Below are 13709 nucleotides of genomic sequence, written 5' to 3'. Positions count from 1 at the left end.
CTGAGTAGACTAGAACGACCTCTGGAAGACTCGATATTTTCAGAATCTCATAAGTATAAAGTGGACTGTCAATTTTATTGAGACTATGACGGATATAGATGGAACCATATCAAGAGATTTCGAACAGAAGGACAGTACTTTGAACGGCTGGAGAAGAGATCCATTGATGTTTGAATTGATACCAAATGCGGCACCAGCGTACTGGTAGACAGAGAAAGGAACTCATATGAGGAGATGAGCGTCTATCATATGAACCCCAGTGGGTTGAGTCCTACGGGGTCGGTCATAGAAGCGCAAGCCTCAGGAGAATATGATGACATTCAGATAGGCGGCGCCCAACTTCATTGCTCACGGCCCTAGGAACTCTATATTGCAGTGTTATTCAGAAATGAGGAACTGATGCTCCATGAGATAACATCCGCGCATCATCAACGGCATCTTCTCTGATACCTGCAAGGAGCCGAGAACACACCCGCACTACATTTATTGAATAAGAAGACATAGTACTATTTCCTACGCCAACATATATACTATCTTACACAATCAATCCAAAATTGATTCACGCCTCAAAACATCCATAAACATACATATACACACATATAGTAAATCATCCATCAAAATCACTCCTCCTTCCTCCTCTCACCCCCAATGACCCAATTATTCAAAATCCCCACCCCAGCATTCAAATACGTCGCCACCCCCAACCAAGCCGCATACGGCGTCATCAACCAAAAAGCCACCCGGTCATGCTTCCACCAGATGTGCATCAACGCCGCCACATTCCCACTGAGAAGCAGCAGATCTGCCAACGCCCACGCCGGCTTCCGGAACATGAAGAACAGCGGCATCCAGAGATGATTCAACGCCAGTTGGGAAATGTATAGCGTCTGGGACTTGACGGTCCAGTCTTGGACTATTGATGATGATGATAATGAGGGGGGGTATGCGCCGGCTATGGTTCCTGATACTGTTGCGTGGTGGATGGCGAAGCCCATCATTCCGTAGAGGACGGTCCATACGACGGGGAAGGCCCAGGTTGGTGGGTAGAGAGGGGGCTTTTTGAGCGAGTGGTAGGTTTGTTTGGTGCGGCCTTTTCCTGGTTTGTCTCAGTAATTGTGTCCATCTAAAGGAGAGAGGTATGGGAGTGGGGGAAGCTCACGGTTGGTCTGGTACCCGACTAGAGAACCTGTCGCGATGGGCGTCACGATGGAGACTAGGGGGTGGGCGAACATCGCCTGAGGGAGTGCGGCGGACCAGGGCATGGTTGGTTAATTCTTCAGCTTTGGCTTGGATTGTAGAATGTTGAGGATCTGGAGACCGAGTGTGGAGTTGCGATGTATTTATTTGTTCGTCTGGATCGATCGATCGCGGAAGCTGGAAGTGGTCGACGTCATCCGCATCCGACCAAGGAATGTCAGTAGGATCGCGTGGTATAGATAGCCGACTGTCTTCAGTGGGGGTGGATTTATATTGGGGATAGGGACTGCTCCACTGGAAACAGTATTAACTAGGCGATAAGTTGAAGGTTGATCATGCAAGTATCTTGTTGATTTCAGTGCTTGTTAAATCACTCGGTTTTCCCCGCATTCGGTGAACCACGGCGTGTGGAGAAGCTTATCACATGCAGGAGATGATATAGGGCATGTCTACATTTGATTTTGATTGAAAGATGAATGAAGATCTGTGGAGCACTGCTTATGTTAGAAATATGGAGTAGTCTATATCTATTATCTCTTCAGGCAGGAGTTGGACAAGCGTAGTGAGCCTTGCATGTTAATTCCGCAGCGCTTGGCTCTGAAGCGATCGGTAGAGCAGATAAAATACGCGTCATCTATTTAATTAGCCCTTAAGGCTATGTAAGTGCTTTCCCGGAAGCCTCGCTGATGTTTGTTAGACCACTAAATGCAGTAGATGCATCGTGACCATGTTGCACAGTGTTCATCAAATGACACAGTAAAGCTCCAAGGACCCAATGTAGAGCCCCATGTACCTGCACTATCTGGAAAGCTGTGCAATCTCATTCTACCATGGAGACGAGGACTAACAGTGACACCATACCTTGATCCTCAATACTGTTTCTTCATTGCAGTATTTTAGTTGAGATCATTCCAAGCACCTGTTAGGGATGTGCAGCTAAATAGGGCTTGCGTCAGATGAATGCAGTAGAATATAACGAACTAACAGACATTGCTATGACAAAGCACATGACTAGACCTGTCCAAACAGATAATACATGAGAATGAACAAAGGCTAATATACAATGCTTGACGATGTCGATGTAATGCCTCTAACTATAAAGGCTTTCCTGCCACGCTCTCACCAAATCCCCAACCACTTCTTGACAGGCCGCTTGTTGCCCTCCCAATCAACATACACATTCTTATCATCCTCACCCTGCTGCTCCTTAGCCACAGGAGATTGGTCATCCACAGCCACCTCCCCCTTTCCATCAGCACCAGCAGCATCCTTCTCATTAGGCTCCTCCAACCCATGAGCAACCCGATACTGCCGTCTCTTCTCAGCATCGTCCACCCGTCTGCGACGCTTCTCTCTCGTCTCGATCGAGTTGTGCTGCACGTGCATGCGGAACACTGAGATGGCCTGCCGAACCGTATCAATGGGGTGCGACAGCAGCGCCGACCACGGCGGTAGCAAATGAGCAAATGGCGACGAGTGCTTGAAGTTCGTAGTAAATGTGAAAGTAGCCAGGGAGGTCAGTACACCCTACACAAATCACATAGAACGTTAGTAAACCCATACCACTCGTATATCATTATGCATCGAACGAATAAACAAGGAGGGATGTCTCACCATCGCAATCCAAATGTGAATCCACCGGTTCGTCAAGAACTTGTGCATGACAGTCCCCTCAGGCGGAAACATGTTCGGGTACTGCCTGTGCTTCTGCTCTTCCTTTTCCTTCTCGCTGAGCTTCGGTCCCGGGTAGTTGATCGGGCCGCTGTTGACAACCTTCCCATTGCGGGTTTGGACGACCCGGCGCGCGGGGTGAGATGGAGGACGGAACTTGTCGGGCTTGGACAGCACGCGGGGTTTGCTGTCATCGGAGGCGCATCGCTGGGTGGTGCTGCTGGTGATGCGGTAGGTGGTTCGCCGGCTCAAGGCGCGGAGGCTGAGCGGGGAGGGAGCGCCCCGGGGGAGGAGAAATTGGGGGATTGTGACGGGCGGCATTGTGTATAGAGCAAGGTAGGTGGAGGCTGACTGGTGAGGTGCACCGCAGATGAGAGCTGGAGTTGGCTGCTGGGAAATGCCTGGCCTGTTGGTGTTGCGGCGCGGGTATTTTTTTCCTGGTGCTGCGGAGGATATACAGATCACGTGATAAAGGCTTTGTTGAGTCTACGCTGTGCTACTGCTGGAGATTGAATAAGGATTACTGTGAAAGATGCCAATCACATATGTTATGTATTTGACAAATGTATGGCTACAGCGCTAATGAATTCTTTCTATGTGCATGTGCATGTGCTTGCAATGAACCGAGTATATGCGGTTCCTGGTGCCTGTTGAGGCTGTTTGCTCTGCCTCAGGCCACCTCGGCATTGTCCCCGGCGGAGCGGAACAACACGAATTCCATGACAAGTCGGCCAAACTCGGAGGACAAATGATGGCGCGCGAATTTCCAACACCAGGGCTTTGCGGGACCAGAAACAGTTCAATTGCGGTGGCCCAACTCCGTATCTTCTCCGGGTCTTCTCCGTAGCTACCGCCCTATATTTGTGTGTGTTACGTAGGGAACTGGGCCACCATGACGGAGGCACAAATATGGCAAAGTATGAACAGAGGATGAGATCATTCGGAAGCGCTACGTCAGTCGCCGGCAGAAAAGCCGCTATATGCTCGGAAGGGATTCAGCGAGTATCATCTCCTATTGTAGAGTAGTGTAGGGACTCCAAAAAAAAGCATAGAGTCTCAAGCCTGGCATGCACAGGGGTCAATTGACCAGAACTCGGTCAGATCGATCTGGGTAAACGGAGACAATTCTTGGAAAACATGGAGCATGGCTCAAAAAAGACACCGGCATCTTGTCCCGGAAGCGCCCGTTGTGCTGAATCATCTCATCCCTGATTGGCCGCAACCCGGATCACGGGAGGCGTTGGGGGCAAAGGCTGGCCGCTCTTGTACAAATTGATCGCAAGTTTTTCTTCCCTCGTCCGATTTCTCTCCTCCATCGCTTCTATTTTCCCCAGGATATCCTCCGCAAGACCAATTCCTTTGTATATTACTCTTACACCTTTTAATACCCTTTAAATCCCTTCACACACATTCAAAATGGGCAAGGACGCTTCTTTCGCTCCCGGTAAGCTGATGCAGTTTTCCTTGTTTTGGCCGCTCCTTGTCTTCGGAGGCTCTTCATTCACTGGTGCTTTCAAACACTGCATTCACCCAATGCCGTGATGGTTTCCCGCTTTATGATGGCTGTTGCTGGCGCTCGAAACTTCTGCCTGCTGTAACTCGATTCATCGCGTTTGCTGTCGCGTTTGCTCTACCTTTTCGCAAACCGCACGCTTTTACTCTTTAAACAACGCTGCGTCGGAAGACAAAAGTCGATATCACAATCACAGCTTAAGTCGAGCGTCACACCTGTCATCATGAGCTGGGATGCCTGTGTTCTACCTTGCTGGATCCAACGTCGCGAGGAAATGGCAGAAAGGGAGAAGAGAGAGGCCGAGGCGGCAGAGAAAGCCAAACAACAACTTGCTAACGTCGACTTCGATTCAGGTGACTCCGCCAAGGGTGCCAAGCTCTTCCAGGTGAGTTGTGATCGCTCTGCGTCGCAAGACGACATTTGCTCGGACAGGACAGTATACTAACATCGCATCCAGACTCGTTGCGCTCAGTGCCACACTGTCGAGGCTGGTGGTCCCCACAAGGTCGGCCCCAACTTGCACGGTCTCTTCGGCCGTAAGACCGGTCAGTCCGAGGGCTACGCCTACACCGACGCCAACAAGCAGGCTGGTGTCACCTGGGACGAGAACACTCTGGTATGCTTCGCTCACCACATCGCACATTGTATAGAAGAATTGTGCCTAATGCTGTCTGCAGTTCTCCTACCTCGAGAACCCCAAGAAGTTCATCCCCGGTACCAAGATGGCCTTCGGTGGTCTCAAGAAGGGCAAGGAGAGGAACGACCTCATCACGTATGTGCTATCCCGAACGATCCGAAACGGCGAATTGCAGAGCGCTGACAATTGTACCTTTACAGTTACCTCAAGGAGAGCACCGCTTAAATCACCTCATCGTCATGAACCTTTCTAGAACCCGCCTGTCGAACATTGCCCGCTTATCCGCGCTGGAAACAGGCGGTGAGTCGGCAACCCGACAGTCAGGGACTGTAACATTACCACGCCCTTGTTTACCCGCGATAGACCTTTGGCGTTGCTGCGTTGGAACGATACAGATACAATAGAGTCCTGTTTCCTTCCGCGAGCGCTGTCTACATATTCCCTTCTTGTTCTCTTTTTTTACCCTCCGTCTCCTATGTGTCCTCTACGAATGTGATTCCTTCCAGCTATTGTGTGTATCATGGTTATAAAAACAATTTGGTTGCTTGAGACCATAATGAATTGAAGAGATCTCCTCTCACATGACAACAAAACAAAACAATATGCTTTTACACAGTATCAGTATTGCTTAGGTCGATTGCTTAGAACAACCTAACCAGGCCGCTTCCCTTTTCTGCCTGACGGACCGATGGCCGTGCGCTGGACCCCGTCCCGAGTTTCAGATGTATCACGTGCAGCCCATGCTAGCCGGGGATTCGTCCTGCGCGACTCCGCGACCACGTATGTGCTGCAGAGAGGAGGGGACGGAGAAGGGGACCTCCGGGGGGTTGGAAGTGAGTAACTCTACTACTAGTATCTACCTACGAGTCAGCGAGGAAAACAACGGTGGCCAACTGCACCGGCAATCTGGCGGATGATCCTTGCAGGGCCGTGGAGGGCAGCTCAGGATGGTCATTGGGCCCGGCCGTTGGGCCAGTTGTCAGCCAGCCATTGATAGGTAGGTTCATGGTCCCGAGAAGGTACCGTTCCTCTAGTAAAATGGCCTTAGAGCCAACCAGGTAGCTGCTCGATCGGAGGGTAAATACTACCGTCCTGAAGGAGGGGTGCAGAGAGGAGGGGGAAGAAGAGAAGTAACCAGTTCTCCCATGGGGGAACTTGAACTTGAACTAAAGTGAACTTCTATCGGGCTTGATTGCGAACTACGGAAGCGACCGGTGTGGTGATAGGTAGGTTCGAGGAACCTTTTCGTTGGGTGGTCATGTGGTCATGACTTAGGATGGATGGATGGATGCGAGTCACGCCGATATGGTGGTTGTCGAATGGTAGGTTATCTTGGTGGGCTTATAGTTTATCTAGCGGGGTGGGAAGAGAAATGCAGATAACTATCGATAAAAAGGTGCAGGAAACTGCAGTATGTCTATTTGTTGAGACTACGTGAGAGTCTTGAGAAAATTGTTCCGGATAAGAGATGAGATGTCTCAATAACTCTGTGGAGTAGGTAGATAGTAGCCGGGTTAAGTCGATCTGGTGGGATGCGATGCGATGTGATGCAATTCAACGCGAAGTACTTTGTACGTAGGCAGTCACCCAGGTGGCTTGGTTGCTTGGTTATCGTCAGGAGGGAAAGGGATCGGTCTGTCGGTCAGGTCCTAGTCTGTCTGATGAAACGCAGTCATTGTGGAGTTCAGTTTGAACCCTGCGAAATCGGAAAAAGTACAAGGTAGAATGTAGTCTAGTTCGGTCAGTAGTAGAGTAAGTAGTAGTTATGCGCGAGTGAGCCTAAGCATCAGCATCGGTGTTTCTGGAGGGGAGCCGATGGGCCCGATAAAGATAGATGGATACCACCAGGAGGCTTTCTTCTTTCTTTTTCTTCCCTCCACCAGATGGAATGTTCCTAATTTTCCACAGGAACGAGATCCATGAACCAAGGCACGTTCCCTATTTTTACGAGGACAATTCTTTTGAAGAATTATAGGAATGTTGCGACGGGAGGTTAAAGAGTAAAAAAGGACATTGTCGACTGGGAGCGACCGGGACAGAGGAAAGTCTAGACAGAGAGGACAGACAGACTGGAGGCTACGATGGGCCTGTAGGGATGAGCATCCCATGATCCCACCTGACCCGTGGCGCAGCGATGCTGATTGGACCAGCCACCTAGCGGGGCCCCTCCATGGGTCGCTCTTTCCTTTTGATTGAAATAAAAACCCCAGCCGTGGAAGGCATGCGAGGGGCGGGCCGGTATTATCCTGTACCTTCTTGTACTTCCTGTACCTGAAGACTCCCATCTATTACCATCTATCTCCCATCAAATACATCAATCCATTCCTATATAAACTACCACCCGTATTATCATTATTGTCTCATCCCTACTATCTAAACTAACGGCGCAAAACAGCTGCTCCAATAAATCTCCTTCCCCCCTTCGAGGTGACCCCTCGTGCGGGTGTCCTCTGCAAGCGCCTCTTGTAACCCGTCGTGACTTGTCGCATTCCCGTTAGTCCGCTGGTCATTTCATGACATACAGACAGACCAGGCAGACAGACAGCCAGCCAGACAGACAGACAGAAGAGTGCAAGCAAGAAAGAAAACTGGTTTAACCAAACAGATCATCTAACTCTCATCTGCATTCTGACTGATTCGACGGACTGGACCATCTTTCATCTTGCTCTATCTACCTCCCCACTTCTCCCCCAGTTCTGTTTCGTCGGGCCGGCCTGATCGCTCGCCGTTGCTGGCCATTCCTCAGGCACTCAGGCTTTCCCCCCCCCGGGTTCTCGTCCCGCGTATCTTCTACTACTACATTGCTACCCTCCCACCATCATTCAACCTTCCCATGTCTTGCTCTCCCTCCTCCCTGCTCTCTCTTGGATTCACTCGCAGGGACATCTATAACCATATACGCTGTAATCTTGACCCCTTTTTCTACCCTTCACCCCTGTCATCATCTATTCCTTCCCCTTCTCTCCCTTGGCGCATAGCTTCTATTCTCCCTTCCTTAACCGGATCTTAGCGCGCCCGCAACTAACCCTCGTTCTTCTATCACCTTGATAGCACCCACCCTCTGAAGTTATTGTCTATTGCTGCGCAAGTCGTTCACGACGTCGCAGCGATCGAAAGTGGCCTTGACTTCTTTGGTGTTGCAGTGCGCAACGCCGTCTATCATGCTAGACGAGCTGGAACGCACCTTCGACGAACATCCTTCATTGGATGCGTCGCTCGAGGACTTCGAGAGCAATAGTAACGCTCGTCAATCCCCCGTTTTCGGTCTGCCTTCCCAGCATTCGGGCTTCCGCTCTGAGGAATCGGATGGGGAGGATGACGACCTCACGCCTAACGGAGATCGCTGGTCGCCTCCGGGCTTACGCAGGTATGACTATGTACAAGGAAGTGGTTGGTATCGCCATCAGCCCTACGTGCGCAATCCCGATTACGACCGTTTCTGCCTCAAGCCCTCAGTCGGACTGAGCCCGTCGCAATCGCGCGAGCCTAGTCCGCAGTATGAGGATGCGCTGGAGGCGCCGACCGCAGGGAAACGCAGCCAGTCCGCAGAGACAGCTGACATCACCATAGCCGCCAATGTCCCCTTGCCAGCCGACGCAGAGACCCCAGAAAAAGGTCGCTCGCCGAGCCCGGGACCCAAAGGTGCAAGAGCTAGCCCGGATGGCGAGGGTTTGGACTTTGGGTCGGGGAATAACCTCAGCAATTGTAGGCTTCACCTTGGTTTGCTACCCTTTGCAGCTTCCTGGCCGGAATGAACTAATTCATGACGCCTCAAAGATATCCGGTTTGCTGTGCGCGCGGAAGTTCAGCACCGTGAGCCCTTTGTCGCATTCTTTAGTTACTTGCGGTCCAAACTCGATAAGATCACTAGCTCCAAATCCAACGCAATTCTTTCTGTAATCGTTGCTTTCATATCGATCGCGTTCATGCGCGCCTTATTCCTACCCAGCGTTCCCGAAGCGATACCCGATCTGGTCAAGCTGTCAGGGTTTGCGCGCTCGTTCGAGCCCCTCATCTATTATTCGGAGAATGGCGCGCATCAGATAACCGCCTTGCAGGAGACGGGGGTGGCTGTCTGGGACCTCGGAGAATCGGTGCGCGGGACCAATATGACCAGCGCGCCGATCATTGTCCGCCAACTGGATGAACTCTCCGAGTCGCTCAAGTCGCTCTCTCTGGAGCTGGCACGCTTCTTCTCCGACGTTGAGGGGGACATTGACTCCATCTTGCTCGCCATGGATTGGGCCAAGCGTGAACTAGAGGCCTTATCGTCGCAACCGCCTAGTACGTTTCCGTCGGTCGTCTTCGATAACCTCCACGGGATCTTTGCGCGACTGGGGGCGCTGGAGCGACTTAGCGCCGCGAGTGGGGAAGGGTCCAGCACTGAACTGACCAGCACCCCAACCACCTTTGGCAACTTCGTCACCGCGGTCTTCGGCCAAACCTCTGCCCAGCGTACCCGCACAACCCTCACTCGGACCTTTACCGAAATGCTCTCCGTACTAGAAGAGGCGATCAACAACGAGCTGACGCACTCAACGGCGCTGTTCGCGCTCTTTGAAGCGATCGACCGCCAATTTCTGAATCTTCAACGGACTGTAGTCCGCGAGTCGGATGTACAAGAACGCGAAGAGGGCGAGATGCTGGAGTCGCTGTGGACTAGGATTATGGGAGCCAATGCTGCTGCGATTCGCAAATACGAAAAGAACAAGCGGCTGCTCGCCAATGTCCGTAGTCGCACTGTCACTAACAAGCACCTATTGGTGGACCACCGCGGCCGTCTACTTACCCTCAAGGTCAATCTGGAAACCCTGCGGCGCAAACTTGTCAGTCCGCTAGTTCGACGCAACGACTCGATGAGCTTCACGGGCATCGAGTCCAGTAGTCGTAGCAACGGTCGCATGCTGGGGCATGTTGAGGCTGTGATTGACGGACAAATCCGAGGACTCGAAGGCAGCTATGATTACCTCAAATCTGTGCGAGACAAACAGAAAGCCAAGACTCTGGAGTTTTACTACGGGTTCGGGCGGCGCTTGCCGCAGAACCCAGTATTAGCCGACGGGTCGGACGATCTGGGGACGGACGCGATTGACGGGGTGTGATGCAACAGAGTCGAGAGATCTTGCATGCATAGGCAGGCGTTCCTTGTCTTTCTGCTCCTTCTTTTGTCTCTGTACCTGCATCACGTGGACATGGCGTTGTCGATCTGATCCATTCGGAAACATTTGGTCTTGTGTGCTGTGCACATGGTGGGCGTTCATCTACAGGTCCCCTTTCTTCGGTTACTTACATCTCGCTTCTCTCCTCGCATCGCTCTGGCTAGCTGGCGTACACTGGCGTCCATTGCGCTACAGATTTTCATTGGTTCTGGCCAGCCCTATCTTCTGTCTTCTCTCGCCTCACCTCATCTCCAACTTCATCTCCCTCTACCTCCGTGACACGACTTCTAGGGCTTTTTCATGTTGTTTGGCATCATGTCCAAAAGCGGGAAAGGAAAATCATAGACAAGATTTGATTTGATTCATTGCAATCTACCTGCTGCAGCATTGCATCTCGTGACATGTCTTGTCTTTCTTCCCCTCCATTTGCTGCCATCCATACACTCATTCCTTGCTTCTCATCTCTTCTCTCGTCCCCCGAAGTTAATAGGCTGGCCGGCCGGCTGGTGTGGTTGCCTGCTTACTTGCTTCATCATCTACTGTGGCGCACGTGGTCTTCGGTTTTCTCCTGTCAATAGTTGGTGGACGGAGTGTGCTCGGTTACGGGTACATGGTTGGTTGGTTTGGTTGGTTATGGTATCTTTGATCGGTAGTACATGGTGTTGTAGTGTGGTTGGTCGTTATCTATCATCTATCATATCTACCTGTCTTTTTCTTTGAATCTACTTTACTCCGTCTTTTCCCTACCTACTACTTTTTGTGTATCGATGGGATCTTACCATTGTATCATCATAGTATATATTCGAGCTTACCACTGGCTGTTCCTCATTATTACTAGCATATAGATTCATGCAGCTTCGTCTGTAGGTATCAATGTGATTTTAGTAAGTAGTGATAATCTTGCTAGAATTGAGGTAACCATGATAACGGAGGGAAAGGAATTCTAATATCACAGGAGTAGCCAAGATTTTGACTAGACAGGCATGAGGCAAAGCGCAGCATAGCATAGCGGTAGCGTAGCACAGAATAGTTGGATACTGAATGCAGTGCAGCAGGTAGTTTGAAACCCAGATATAAAGAAAAAAGAAGCAAAGATGGGATAGTAAGAAATAAGTATGTGTTAATATAATATGTGAATTGAATCAAGCAAAGCAAAGCAAGCAAGTAAGTAGGTAGGTAATTCCTCGCGCCCGGCCGCAAATCAAGTAGAAATGAAACTCCCCCGAACTCCATCCGGATGCTAACTGATAGATCGATCGAAGTATGGTCTTGGTAGCAAGTAGTTATGGTAAGTAGGGTTTTTTGGTTTCTTGGGTGACTTCATGCGAGTCTGCGTGATGGGTTGTGGGTGCCACTGTCTGTCTTTGTCATGGTCATGGTCATGAGGAGCGCTGGTAAGGTGAGCTTGAGCATGAGCCTGAGTCAGAGCATGTGACGTGACTCGGTTTGTTTCTTCGTATTTCCCCAATTCTTTCATGGTGAGTTCAGAAATGAAAGAAAGGGAGAAGCATCGCCCCTCTTCTTTCCTTGCCCGGTGAGAAGGTAAGATGCGACGACCGAGTCCACCTTAGAATCCATATCCACCCCCATACGGCGTAACTCCATACGGTGTTGTAGCACTAGGACCCCATGCGCTAGCGCCACCACCGTTCGCATACGCCGTGAAGCCACCGTCCATACCCTCCGGGGGCTCGTAGGCATCCGGACTGCGCACACCCATCATATCCTCGTCGTCGCCGCCCATGACGCCATTGCGGTCTGCGCCTTCGGTGCCTGATAATGAGGAGATCACGGAGGCGAGTTTCCGTTGCAACACTGTGATTCCTTGCTGGATGATCATGTCCGGCTCTAGGGTGCCGATGCTCTCTACGTCAATGTAGAAGCTGTTGGGCTGGGCGTCGTAGTCGAATGGTTGGTCTGGGGGAACGGGCTGTTCCCATCCTGCGTTGGCTGAGACGGGCCTGTATTGATGTCACTGTTAGCATTTGATCTTCGCTTACTCATGTAAAACACTATCCTCTGCAGTAGGTGATGCAGAAAGGTGCTGGAGAAAAAAGACTGAAGATGAAGGTTGGGATAAAACATACCATTCCTTCGCCGCATCCTCCTCATACCAGTAATCCACATGTCTCAAATTGTTATGCGGGTCATATTCAAACCCAATCGCCGATGTAGGCATCCACTTCGCATGTTCCTTCGCAATGCCCTTCTTCGCAATACACGTCATCTTCAACTCCTGGCCGCGTCTCAATTTACAAATCAAGGGTCCGTTTCCCTCAGGATCCAAGATCACCGGGTTTCCCACCCACTCGTTCGCCCGTTCGCCTGACACCACAAGGTCGCGCGCATACACCCGCATGATATCGTCGCCGGTGCACCGCGCATGCAGCGACAGGGTTACAGAGCAGCGCGCGCAGTGGTCCTCGCATTCGCAGTCGCGCGTGTACTCGACATCTTGGTCGCAATTTTTGCTGATCAGGGGAATAAGGCCTAGACGGTGGGCAAGAAATTCGTCGGGCAGTACGGAGGTGTTCTTTTCCACTTCAACGAGATCGATGGCCATCGTGGGGATTTCGGCGAGCATTACTCGGCGGAGGGAGTTGGCGAAGGCGAGGTCGACGGAGGTGAGTTTGAAGTCAACGCGGGTGGGTTCGGCCTGGCAATTTGATGAGTGTTAGTAGGGATGGTTGGACAAGTTGGATGGGGTGGTTGTGTGGTATGGGCTGGTGTTGGTATAGATGGTGGATAGGTGGATTGGTAAGAGGTGAACTCACTTCGCGGACGGTGACTTGGGGCCCGGTGGGCTCAATATCCATCTCGTAGTCCATGGTGGTTGTGGTTAGTAGCGCAGAGGCGCTACCTATCGAGTGGAGGGATGGTTGTGGTGGTGAAAGATGGAGCAGCGAGGAGAGGACTGATGCTGGAGGGAATGATGAATGGCGAAGGAGCTGAGGTCAAGTTCGTCGCCGACCTGCAGCCCGCGCTTTGCCTGTTTGGGTAATGCGTCTGCTGCGGCGTTTGCCGCAGATCAAAATTCTGAGGTCAGTTCAGATAACGATTAAAGAGCAACAAAATATTATTAAATTGGGTGTTAATTATATATGGGCTTAACTGTCTTCAGATCTACAGGTTACGATCTCTACAGGCTTACTTTTAAGTTACACACTGAGCAGACAGCCAGCCCCTATGGTCTTCTGTTGCCTCGCAAAATGAGGAGTATGCTTGCTTTCTTCCTTTGCAGGTCAGATTCCTAGTTTGCATGAGCAAAAGGCAGTTCATCCCCAGCACCAACGGAGGCACCTGTCGACAGCTCTCGAGCCAGATTAACTGGCGGGCCATAGTCAACCAGCAAGTCGTCGCAAGGGTATATCAAGTCGAAGAAGTATAAAGAAAAAGGAAAAAAAAAATGACCCCTTCCAAAAGCAGATGCCCGCTCCAACCGTAGGATGCGATCCCAAAGCATGTCATGCTGACCCCATCAACTTTTGCTCCATCCGTCGGCTGTACCGCCGCCAGACCGTACTCCTCTAAC

At 51.0% G+C, this 13709-nt stretch overlaps 6 protein-coding genes across 6 annotated transcripts; 2 read left to right on the top strand and 4 right to left on the bottom strand.

Annotated features, from left to right (window-relative positions):
• Window positions 1–488: 488 nt before the first annotated feature.
• BO85DRAFT_393217 (TspO/MBR family protein) lies at window positions 489–1676 on the bottom strand. Its single transcript, XM_025656876.1, has 2 exons — window positions 1160–1676; window positions 489–1096 (listed from the first exon to the last, which is right to left on the bottom strand). The coding sequence occupies exons 1-2, from the start codon at window positions 1260–1262 to the stop codon at window positions 621–623; spliced, it is 579 nt and encodes a 192-aa protein (XP_025517514.1). The 5' UTR covers window positions 1263–1676; the 3' UTR covers window positions 489–620.
• Window positions 1677–2150: 474 nt separating this feature from the next.
• Window positions 2151–3327, bottom strand: BO85DRAFT_467330 (uncharacterized protein). The gene is made up of 2 exons (XM_025662179.1): window positions 2812–3327; window positions 2151–2724 (listed from the first exon to the last, which is right to left on the bottom strand). Exons 1-2 carry the CDS (start codon window positions 3187–3189, stop codon window positions 2317–2319), a joined length of 786 nt encoding a protein of 261 aa, XP_025517513.1. The 5' UTR covers window positions 3190–3327; the 3' UTR covers window positions 2151–2316.
• A 908-nt stretch (window positions 3328–4235) lies between these two features.
• Window positions 4236–5647, top strand: BO85DRAFT_447475 (c-type cytochrome). Its single transcript, XM_025659732.1, has 5 exons — window positions 4236–4312; window positions 4735–4766; window positions 4839–4997; window positions 5059–5153; window positions 5219–5647. The coding sequence occupies exons 1-5, from the start codon at window positions 4285–4287 to the stop codon at window positions 5241–5243; spliced, it is 339 nt and encodes a 112-aa protein (XP_025517512.1). The 5' UTR covers window positions 4236–4284; the 3' UTR covers window positions 5244–5647.
• Window positions 5648–7767: 2120 nt separating this feature from the next.
• BO85DRAFT_245871 (uncharacterized protein) lies at window positions 7768–10349 on the top strand. The gene is made up of 2 exons (XM_025654885.1): window positions 7768–8723; window positions 8796–10349. Exons 1-2 carry the CDS (start codon window positions 8180–8182, stop codon window positions 10118–10120), a joined length of 1869 nt encoding a protein of 622 aa, XP_025517511.1. The 5' UTR covers window positions 7768–8179; the 3' UTR covers window positions 10121–10349.
• A 679-nt stretch (window positions 10350–11028) lies between these two features.
• BO85DRAFT_245796 (uncharacterized protein) lies at window positions 11029–11577 on the bottom strand. The gene has a single exon (XM_025654884.1). It carries the CDS (start codon window positions 11408–11410, stop codon window positions 11081–11083), a length of 330 nt encoding a protein of 109 aa, XP_025517510.1. The 5' UTR covers window positions 11411–11577; the 3' UTR covers window positions 11029–11080.
• A 167-nt stretch (window positions 11578–11744) lies between these two features.
• Window positions 11745–13005, bottom strand: BO85DRAFT_368149 (DNA-directed RNA polymerase II core subunit RPB3; the record flags this gene model as incomplete). The annotated part of the gene is made up of 3 exons (XM_025655852.1): window positions 11745–12138; window positions 12265–12833; window positions 12952–13005. 3 exons carry the CDS (start codon window positions 13003–13005, stop codon window positions 11745–11747), a joined length of 1017 nt encoding a protein of 338 aa, XP_025517509.1.
• Between the last annotated feature and the right edge of the window lie 704 nt (window positions 13006–13709).

Source organism: Aspergillus piperis (assembly GCF_003184755.1).
Source record: "Aspergillus piperis CBS 112811 unplaced genomic scaffold BO85scaffold_5, whole genome shotgun sequence".
Lineage (NCBI taxonomy): Eukaryota > Fungi > Ascomycota > Eurotiomycetes > Eurotiales > Aspergillaceae > Aspergillus > Aspergillus piperis.
Note: the sequence above shows the minus strand (reverse complement) of the source record. Positions and strands in the feature narration are given on the sequence as shown.

Excerpts from the sequence above, each read along its gene's own strand:
- BO85DRAFT_447475 (XM_025659732.1), top strand. The coding sequence starts at position 4,285 with ATGGGCAAGGACGCTTCTTTCGCTCCCG. Across the intron at positions 4,313-4,734 it reads GGACGCTTCTTTCGCTCCCG|GTGACTCCGCCAAGGGTGCC; the intron begins GTAAGCTGATGC and ends ACTTCGATTCAG. Across the intron at positions 4,998-5,058 it reads CCTGGGACGAGAACACTCTG|TTCTCCTACCTCGAGAACCC; the intron begins GTATGCTTCGCT and ends TGCTGTCTGCAG.
- BO85DRAFT_245796 (XM_025654884.1), bottom strand. The coding sequence starts at position 11,410 with ATGGAGTTCGGGGGAGTTTCATTTCTACTTGATTTGCGGCCGGGCGCG.
- BO85DRAFT_467330 (XM_025662179.1), bottom strand. The coding sequence starts at position 3,189 with ATGCCGCCCGTCACAATCCCCCAATTTCTCCTCCCCCGGGGCGCTCCC. Across the intron at positions 2,725-2,811 it reads TTCACATTTGGATTGCGATG|GGTGTACTGACCTCCCTGGC; the intron begins GTGAGACATCCC and ends TGATTTGTGTAG.
- BO85DRAFT_245871 (XM_025654885.1), top strand. The coding sequence starts at position 8,180 with ATGCTAGACGAGCTGGAACGCACCTTCGACGAACATCCTTCATTGGAT. Across the intron at positions 8,724-8,795 it reads GGGGAATAACCTCAGCAATT|ATATCCGGTTTGCTGTGCGC; the intron begins GTAGGCTTCACC and ends GACGCCTCAAAG.
- BO85DRAFT_393217 (XM_025656876.1), bottom strand. The coding sequence starts at position 1,262 with ATGCCCTGGTCCGCCGCACTCCCTCAGGCGATGTTCGCCCACCCCCTA. Across the intron at positions 1,097-1,159 it reads AGTCGGGTACCAGACCAACC|GAAAAGGCCGCACCAAACAA; the intron begins GTGAGCTTCCCC and ends GAGACAAACCAG.